This window comes from Siniperca chuatsi, linkage group LG11 (genome assembly GCF_020085105.1).
Source record: "Siniperca chuatsi isolate FFG_IHB_CAS linkage group LG11, ASM2008510v1, whole genome shotgun sequence".
Lineage (NCBI taxonomy): Eukaryota > Metazoa > Chordata > Actinopteri > Centrarchiformes > Sinipercidae > Siniperca > Siniperca chuatsi.
The window spans coordinates 20485435-20495629 of record NC_058052.1 but is presented as its reverse complement, the minus strand read 5'-3'; the positions used below and the strand labels follow the sequence as shown (position 1 = coordinate 20495629).

Sequence of the window (10195 nt, the reverse complement as noted above, 5' to 3'; positions counted from 1 at the left end):
CAACGGTAACAAAATCCACCTTTGGATGCTAAGCTTAACGTCTCCTGGCTGCTTCATATTCATCATACAGACATGAGAAGATCGATTTTCTGTTATTTTATTTAAGTGACGTTTTAAGAGAGAAGAAAAAGTTGGAAATGCTACGACCGTGAGGCTACAACCTTGGGTCAAAGTTTATTAACGTTAGCTCAGATCTGAACTATGTAAAAAGTGCATGTTCGCAGAGCAGCAGTATGAGAGTGACTGTTGGGGAGGAACTTTAGAGAAAACACTGTTTCAGTCCAGCAGACTGATTGAAACACTGGTTGAGCCTGAGGCAAAGCTAAGCCTGAAAACTAGCTTGACCAGGACCAAGCTAGTCTGGATAAGTTTCTTTATGAAACAGAAATTCTGAAACATCTTGCTAGCTGTTTCCAGTTATTGTGAGGGCCGATCAGACAGATTACAAACAGGTTAGCCAAACTTATTTAGAGGAGGAAACAAATTATAATTTCATAAAATTATGATCGACACTGTCCGTTGTAAACATCCATCACAGTTTACAAACTGGGTTCAACTTTGACCTGCATGTACTCACAGATTTTCTATGCAGTGGGGGATTACTGGCATTATAGGAGCACTCACTTTCAGTTTTACCTCCAAATAAAGTGATTTAGGGTATATAATCTGGCTAAACTGCAGGTATGTTTACAGCCTGCTTGCCCTGTCATACTCATTTCCAGATCTCAGCAATTAACTTTGTGAGTACAATATTATTAAAACCAATACAAATGATGGGGAAAGCTACAAAAAGAAGGACCCCAGTTGTAATTAAGCGGATTTATCCAAACTCTCACTGGCAGAACTGACTACAAACAAACTTTAAAAAATGGACGATGATTTGAACACAGCTTTCCTTTTTGCCTTTGGTATAAGTCTGATAATACACTCTGAGATGTCGTGATATAGAAAATAACGGACTCTTCTCCACCTTATCTATTGTTTTTGTGTATTAAGACACTTCTCCATGTATCATGGCTTACGTAAAATCTCAGTGAATAAATTCACTTGCCTAGAAAGTCACAGATTGTTTGAAAGTGTTCACAATGTAAATAATTTCATGGCAGGCAAAGGCAAAGTGAGATTTGTCTGCTTTAATGACCATCAACCACTGAAAACATTTACTGTATCAACCACAGAAGGACGTCATGTTGCCTTCAAAGCCAAAACAACTTGGTCCACATTCAAACTCCCTTCATTTCAGAACTTTTTTATCCCCTGTTTTCATTTTGCTGTCAATGAAGGAACATTATCAAACACATTTTTATTTCATTTTGGACTGGACCGTACAAAGAGGTGGTCTGATCTCTCTATTTGTGTTGTCTGTTCTTGGCTTCAGTCGTGGCTCGCTCTCCTCACGACCATGTTTCACTTTGTCGCCCAACTCTCCCTGCTGAGAGGGGACTGTCACCCAGCACTGTGCCAGGCCCGGAGCTGGCACACACACACACACACACACACACACAATATTTGCTTCTCTCCGTCGCCTATATTTAAGAAAAAAAAGTTCTCCTGCTCTGCATTCCCCATGTCATCTTGCTGAGAGACTCGTTCCTCCGGGCAGATTTGAAGCATGTGGTGGCCAGAGATTTAGATAGATATATCTCTCCCATTAACATCTGCTCCCCTGGCCTGCTCCGCTCTTTCCAGAAGGCCACCGCATACACACCCACCCACACATACATATATACACACACACATACGCAGCGGTTCATCCATGGTTGACAATCAAGGACAGTTGGTTTTGAGCAGTGTCAGGACAGTTAGACTCTCACGGGGAGTCTCCAAACTACAGGCGACTGGCACACAGACAAACACTCAGAGAGCACATTTACGGCCAAACACTGAACGCCATCTGTCAGTCACTGTAGGAGGATATTACTGCTGACACACACACACACACACACACGCAGGCACTTTCTGTCTGGCTGAATCTGTATTTATTACACAAAATTCACACCAAAACTGGCTAGTGTGTGGACAAATTAAAGTGTAAATGTGTGTACTTGTGTGTGCACAAGTTCGTCTTCTTGTGCATATTTTGCATGCTGTGTAAACCCAGCATGCCCATTTTGTCAGGAAGGTCTATGTGTTATATATTTTTTATTTTACAGGCCCATAATTAATAATATTGACAACGATCATGCTCACATGGTAATTTACTGGTGGAAGAACTCAGATATTTTACTTAAAGGAGCAGTGTGTAACATTGAGGAGGAGCTATTGGCAGAAATAGAATAAAATATTTATAAGTATGTTTTCATTAGTGTATAATCACCTGAAAATAAGAATCGTTGTGTTTTCATTACCTTAGAACAAGCTGTTCATATCTGCAGAAGGAGCTGGTCCTCTTCCACGAAGGTCGCCATGTTGCACCACCATGTTTCTACAGTAGCCCGGAACGAACAAACCAAACACTGGCTCTAGACAGGGTCTTTCGCGTTTTTCACGAGTTTCGCGGCCACCGTAGTTTCTCCTACACACTTGGAACAGGAGGATGATGTGAGCGGTATTCAGATGGTTGCAAACTGCAATTTCAATGCTAGATGCCACAAAATCCTACATACTGGACCTTTAAGTAAAAGTAATAATACCACAATGTAAAAATATTTCATTACAAGTAAAAGTCCTGCATTCAAAATGTCACTTACATAAATTATTATTAGCAAATTATACTAAGTATCAAAAGTAAAAGTACTCATCATGCATTACATTATTGTAAATATGATATTTAGGGCCACAACTAATGATTATTCTCTATATGATGAATCTGTGATTTATTTAAATTATTGATTAATCTTTTAGTATATAAAATGTTAGAAAATAGCATAAAATTGACCAGAGCCCAAGGTGAGGTGTTCAAATTACTTGTTTTGTTTGAACAGTTCAAAACCCAAATATATTCAATTTACAGTCATATAAAATTTTTCAAAAAGCACCAAATACTCACATTTGAGAAGCTGGAACAAGTGAATGTATGACATTTTTATGAAAATTGCTGTTGATTAATCTTCTGTCAATCGACCAATCGAATTATCAACAAATCATTGCACTAATCAAATTATTGAATTATTATAATTACTGATGCAATAACATGTAAGCAGTTGCAGCTGGTCGAGGGGGAGAGGTGATTTTAACTGTTTTATATACTGTTAGGCAGAGATGGACTATAACTAAGTACATTTAGCCTTAAGTATAATTTTGCGATACTTGTACTTGTATATTGTACTGTATATTTAATCAGATGGATGTAGCTGAATAAAAAGTACAATATGAAATGTAATGGAGTAGAAGTATAATGTATAGTAAACTAAATTACCTCATATTTGTACTTAAGTACAGTGCTTGAGTAAATGTACTTAGTTATTTTCCAGCATCTTCTGTATTTTTCAAATATTAAATTAAATTAAATTAATGTCTGAAAAATGACTAACTGAATGAATGAAAATGAAAATGAATATCTGGTTTCATAATGTTTTATATTACAAATGTTACAGATTGGAGCTTTATTTAAATCTTACGGTATGAATAGCACCTTATTTAATTAACTTAATCTATTTTCCATTGTGTTTCAAAGTCCCATAATAACAGATGATACAACCAGCCTGAAACAATAATGCACATGGACGTCATTCTGCAGCCCCATCCTCTCACTTCCCGCGACCCTGCATGGACAAAGGGAAGTGTCAACACCACCTCTCTAACTGCACAATTAACATGCAAATGAGCTCAGTTGCTAATGGCGATGGCAAAGCGCTCTTATGATGGAAATATGCTTTCTGTTTTGGCAGTATGGGTTAAACATTAGTCTATGGAATCAGCTGAGGACAGGAGGGCAGAGGGCCCCGGGGCTTCCCTGAGGGCAGAAAGAGAGAGAGAGAGAGGTAGAGAGAGGTAGACACAGAGAGGGAATGGCCTCTGCACCTGCTTCACTGACTCTATGACACACAGAGCACGACCAGGCAGTTATAATCAGCCTCGTTCAGGCTGTCAGCCCGGTCAATAACTTATCCCCTCAACTGCTTTTGTTCTAGCAGCAGCTCAGCTGATGCGGCCGCTGCCCCTTATTCAACTGAAATTTATTTTCAATTGCTGCCCTCAGGCACCGGCCCTGCAGCAGCTCACTGACCGAGCAAGTAAACAAACCAGCAGACCACTTCACACTCACACACTTCCACACAGGCAGGACTCTTCAGAGTGAATGCAGCAAGTCTGCGATTGCCAAATGAGATGTTTATACAAACTCTGGAGTTATAAAAGCCTTAAATGCCCCTCGCTGTTTGTACATGTGTCTAAAAAGCTTTATATTTGCAGCTTTGTAAAGCTCATATCTACTGTATGATGGAGCTGGCAAGGTGTGTTTTAATTAAAACAACTTTACAGATTTCATATTTTGAGGTTAGGTTTAGGAAAAGGCAGCTTGGTCACAGGGGCCACCAAGCGAGGCTGACAGCATGTGTTGACTTGTTAGCATCTGTGTCCAAGAGTGAAAAAAAAGCCCTGTTACTGCATGTGTGTGTGTGTGTGTGTGTGTGTGTGTGTGTGTGTGGAGAGGGTGAACAAAGCAGTGTTGCTTTAAGTGATAAACCTCAAGTGGCTCCCAGTAACAGGTGTGTGCTCTGTAAAGGACCAGTCATTTGTCACACCTCGCGAAAAGAGGAGCTGATGGCCACAAGTCCATTCAGTCATCGGCCTGAAACAGGATTTCTGGTGATATCTGTCCTATCCTATCTGTCTGTCCGTCTTAGTTATATATGCAGCACAGACAACTCTGTTTTGAATCTGAACAGTTTCAAAGAAGTACATTCCCTGAGGCTATTCGACTCTTTACGGTATTTTGTTTTTAGTTTATGGTTGTCTTTGTAATTATTTATTATTTTGCATATTTGACTTCTGTGCAAACCTTTCATACTTATAGACGTATTGTTTTTAGCTTATCTTTTATATTTATGCTACTTTATGTATTTTAATATGTTCTTATGCATGTGATGGTTTTGTTAGTAGTATGTTGTGTTGAATGTTGTTCCTAACAACAACGTAATGAAAATAAAGTTAACTCAACTCATTTATTTTGGCCCATTTATTCATGTATTCACGCGTGATCTTTCTCACCTTTATGCTTCGAGGGTTTGACTCTTGCTGCAGACTTTTACAAAGCAGAAAGAAAAAATCAAAATAAGTGTTAAAAAGCTTCTTCAGTTTGCCAGTTGCCATTGATAGAATATAACGATGCTCAAAAACCTGTGAAACAACAAAATGTTTCTGCATTTTATAGCTGTTTTTTTTACAGCTCTCTGCCTCTCTTTTCTTTTTCTTGTTCAATATTTTAATCTTTAATTTAATATATTCTGTTTTTTACTTTTAGTTTTATTTGTTATGTTGCATAATTATCCTCTCCAGCTCCCTGTCTTAGCTAGGCCTCCCTGAATGAAGAAGAGGAATTTGAATGTCAGTGGGATTTACATGATTAGGCAAAAGTATAAATAAAGGTCTGAGTCTAATGAGGATCATTTTTGTGAACCCTGCTAGGAAGATAAGCCCCTCCATTATGATAAACACAGTGACAGAAAACACATAATTCAACCATTGTTTGCAAATGTGCTATTACTTTTTCATTTTTTCATTTACCTGTAGGCTTTTAGCTGAATCACAGTAGAAAAATCTTACATTTTAGTGTGCAGGTCAGTAGCAATAAATACTCCTGTTACCACATGATCATTGACCAAACTGCAAGATTTACACTCCCAGAATAAAACTGAAAAAGCAGTGATTTGCATTCATCTCTTAAACATGCAACTGCCATGGTTTGCATTTGTTTTGTGCATGTTATTTGCATGTGCATGATTGTTTCTTGCATTATTTTGTGGCTTACTTACAAGTGATCCCCCTCCATGAATGTAACAGTGCTTGATGGCAGCAGCAGCAGCAGCAGTTGTCGCTGCTTTACTCAGCTCCTAATTAGCCAGAATTAAGAAGTATTTCTCGGTCTATTGAAGAGTCCATTTCCTTTGAAACCAGAGCATAATAAACCTTAAGTAATTACCCCAACTCATGACTATTAACTCGCAAACCGCCAGCTTCCCTTGACAACATCCTCCTCAGTGTTGTGTGGTTAAAAGGCCATTGCAGCTACCCAGCTATTTACATCCCATCTGGCAGCCTGCGAGGGACAGACAGGGTATACTCATTCCTAAAGACAAAAAAAGAAGAAGTGTAAAATGAACTCTTTCACTCTTTCTCAACTTAACCACAGAACTTGTGTTTTCTTCCCTCCAAATAAGTTACAAAAGGGCTTCTTCTCCTTTTCTTTTTCTGTCTTTCTTCCTTTATTTTTTTAATCCACACACTCATTTGCATGCGGCGAGGCCGAGGAGGGGGTCTGAATGTATAATCTTCTGCATTTAGTAGCCTGTAATCCCGACGGCTTTCTGTGATGTGATTTTCTCCTCTTGGTCCCCCATGAACAATTAACTTGTAATCCCCACAAACATACATTCTGTCGCTGCAGAGATGAGACGGAGAAACACCCGAGGGACCCGGCGGACAAACTGCTCTGCGCTCCCCAAGGCGGATCACTTTCTAGCTGCTACAGGGAACAATTCAACTGGGCTCCATTATAGGCTGCAGCCCAGTCCCTCATTTCATCCTCATTTTCCCCTTCTTAACATTTGTGTTGGCTGCTCCGAAATGTTGAATATATGCTGTCTGACCACGTCTGTGTTTTAACTCATTATAAGCTGGTGTTATTGTGCAACATGGGGCCTGTCGATGCAAAATAAAATTACCAGCTGATGTAAAATCAGGTTTGAATATCCGTTTGAAATTGTTTTAAAGTGGCTTGTGGTTGCAGAAAATCGACCTGTATAGCTTTCGGCCTCTCCGCACTTAATTTTAGAGCTGTATCCAAAATATTAAGTTTTAACAGACAAACAAACAAAATCCTTAAAGTGCTGCTACTCGTCTTATAAACAGGAAAATTCAGTTTCGGTAAGAATCATTTAAGGGGGGGAGAAGCCGATTATCTGAGTAATTTTCACTCATTTGTGGTTTTCCTTTTAAATATTTTGTCTATAATCAAAATATCGTTGTTAGTATCTATTATGTTCAATTTCATTATCTTCGTTTATTTCAAATAAGTAAAAAAGCAATATAGAAAGAAGAAAGAAATATAGTCTGTGAAAGTCAACACATCGAGGCCTTGCTGTAGTTTATTAAAGTATAACACAAAATAACATTTACAATCATATTTAAATACTGAAAAATGTGCGAGAATTAAATACGTTTTGTCTAATATAAAGGAATAGATTTAGAGGGAAGAAGGTTTTTGGGCCTAAGAGCTTTCAGTGTGCACCCATTAAAACAATAAGTAGAATTTACCTAAACTAGACTTCAGGAAGTTTAACACAGAGTTAACATGATAAATATAGTGATTATAAAAAGAGCGAGACAGTGGATATGATCCATAATTTCAGTTTTATTGAAATGTCATCCAGGGACGCTGGGCGATAATAAATATTTCATCAGTCATCAACAATGTACAAAAATAAAGACACGGGGTCTCTGGGCATAACAAATTCAGTTCAGCAAAAACAATCATGCTGTGATAATTATACCATCATGCAAAAAAATTATAGAAATAAAAAATTTAAATCGGAGCACAAATGAACAAACATAAATCTAAAAACTTAGATTTTAAAACAAAATTTCCGCGGTGGCAGAATAATTTTAGCCAAACACATGAATGTCATTATTGTCATTTACAACTCGTTTAAAATCCTTGGTACAAGGCACAGAGAACATTCTTCGTTTTCACAAAATGACGCCTGATACAAAAAAAAAGTCAAATTAAATCAAAATGTTCATGCAAACCTCCTTCACCTTTCACATTGTGGTGTGAGACTAAAACTCAGTCAAACACAAGCGGATCGTGGCATCTTGCTGCATGACACAGAACTTTTTCTTTTTACCTTCACCCGGCAAAATCATCAGTCTTTATAAGTCCTTGTTACAAGGAGGAAAATAACACTTTTTTTTCTCATACGTCAAACAAGAAAACAGACTAAACAACAACATGCACCAGTGAGGCCAAATCCACCCTCATGCCCTGAATTCTCTATTTACAAACATCATTACATCTCTCAGTCTCTGCATGTCTGTCTGACACACCGAGCATCATTTCATCAGGTCCTTGCCCTCCCCTGTGAGTCTCGTGAGGCCGGTGGAGGTGATGGGGATGTGTGGAGGAGGAGGCACCTGGCAGATGGTGCAAGGACACGGCAGTCCGGCCCAGTGCTGGAAGCCGGAGCCCAGCTGCAGGGCCGGGGGCGCAGCCGTGGAGCCCTTCATCAGGGAGTGGGGTGCTCGGATAGACGTGAGCCCCGGCAGTGCGCCCGACAGAGTGGAGGTCGTGGAGGAAGACAGCGCGCTCCCGAGGAGAGGGTGCACCTGGTGCGCGGCGGCGGCGGCCGCGGCAGCGGCTGCAGCAGCGGGGCCCCCGGAGTGTCCACCTGCCACGGTGCCGCAGTGGAAAGCTGAGTGCTGCCCTCCGTAAATCTCTCCCACCAGCCGCTTCATCTCGTCCAAGGAGCTGGTGAGCATCAGGATGTAGTTCCTGGCGAGAAGCAGCGTGGCGATTTTGGACAACTTCCGCACCGAGGGCCCGTGCGCGTAGGGCATCACCTCGCGCAGGCCGTCCATGGCCAGGTTGAGGTCGTGCATGCGTTTCCGCTCCCGGCCGTTAATCTTGAGACGGAGGTGGTACATTTCCTCCTCGGTGACTTGTTTCTTCAGTTTGAACTTGTTGCTGTCTCTGTCTCTGCTGCTTCCTACTGACGCTGACTTGGCGTCTCCAGACCGCAGGTGCTCGCCGCCGGTTATCTTCTGGCGCTGCTGCTCGCCGCTCTGCGTAGATGAGGACACTGATGAGCCGACGTGGTGGTGGTGATGGTGGTGCGGGTGGTGGTCTCGGAGGAACATGCCGTCCATGTCCGGGGAAGAGGCTCTGCTGCTCGAGCTGGAGTCTGAATTCATTTTATGGGTTCGCTTCGAGGTTGTTGGGTAGGAGGTCGCTGCTGGCTTCCTCCCTCTCTCTCTCACTTTCACTCTCTCCTCTCTCTTTTTACTCTCTCTCTCTCTCTCTTTCTGGAGCCTTTAGTCACTCTAGTCACCTGATGTTGTCTGTATCCCTCCTGTCCCACACTTCTGTCCTTCTTATCACATCGGTGACCACTTTGCCTCTGCCGACTTTCTCTCTTTTCTCTCTCTCTGCGTGTCTGTATCTCTGCGGTGAGGAGGACACTGATAGTGGGTATTTATACATGCGGGCAGACAAAAGCGGCTTTCCTATTCATAACGCCTAGTTAGGAGGATGACGTGCCCGTTAGAAAGGGGGCGGTGTGCTTTGACTGTCCCAGTGACCGCGGTGCGCAACCATTCACTGCCATTGTCAGGACACTGTTGGGGGCACAGCGCGCCTCTTCTCTTTCTTCTTCTTCTTCTTCTTCTTCTTCTTCTTCTTCTTCTTCTTCTTCTTCTGTTCTTCTTCATCTTCTCTCCTTCTCGTGGATCAAAAAGTTGCTCTTCCTGGGACAAACTGGTCAGTTTTAAAATTGCTTCTTTTATCAGATTTTTGTAAAAGTTATACATGTCTTGGAAGCTGTTTTGAGCCTCTTCCACTTTATCTTTCAAAATCTACTGAAACACTGTATTCGTTGTGGCCTGCCTTGTCTGCTGAGCATTTTTGTGAGCTGCGCAATGTACATTTTAAGCACAAAATCATTGTTATAACATCGCGAAAAATGTCATTTTTGATCTCACAGGCACCAAAATTGGAAAAGGAGAGACCAGGTTGTGTTCTGTTAAAAACTTTATCAGCCTCTCACACAGTGAGAGTGGTGTTTAATCTCGGACAGTCACATTTTAACCAAAGTCTCAGCGGTTCGGCCGGTGGTTGCCTGAGGGAATGAGGAGGAATGGGAAGGGAAATTGCTTTCCCATTCAGCGGCTCCTGCTGCCGCAGGGGTGCGTGGCCTCCGCTGGGACAGAGGTAACTTGCCCGCTCCGACACTCGGCACTCTGCTGGCCATATGGCAGCAAGTGGGCGTCAGAGTCCGGAGCTTCATAAACTTCTCATTGCTTCCATGTGTTACTGGAGGAT

The 10195-nt window shown here is 41.4% G+C and overlaps 1 protein-coding gene across 1 annotated transcript; it reads right to left on the bottom strand.

Annotated features, from left to right (window-relative positions):
* Nucleotides 1-7493: 7493 nt before the first annotated feature.
* olig3 (oligodendrocyte transcription factor 3) lies at nt 7494-9345 on the bottom strand. Its single transcript, XM_044215187.1, has one exon. The coding sequence runs from the start codon at nt 9067-9069 to the stop codon at nt 8212-8214; it is 858 nt and encodes a 285-aa protein (XP_044071122.1). The 5' UTR covers nt 9070-9345; the 3' UTR covers nt 7494-8211.
* Between the last annotated feature and the right edge of the window lie 850 nt (nt 9346-10195).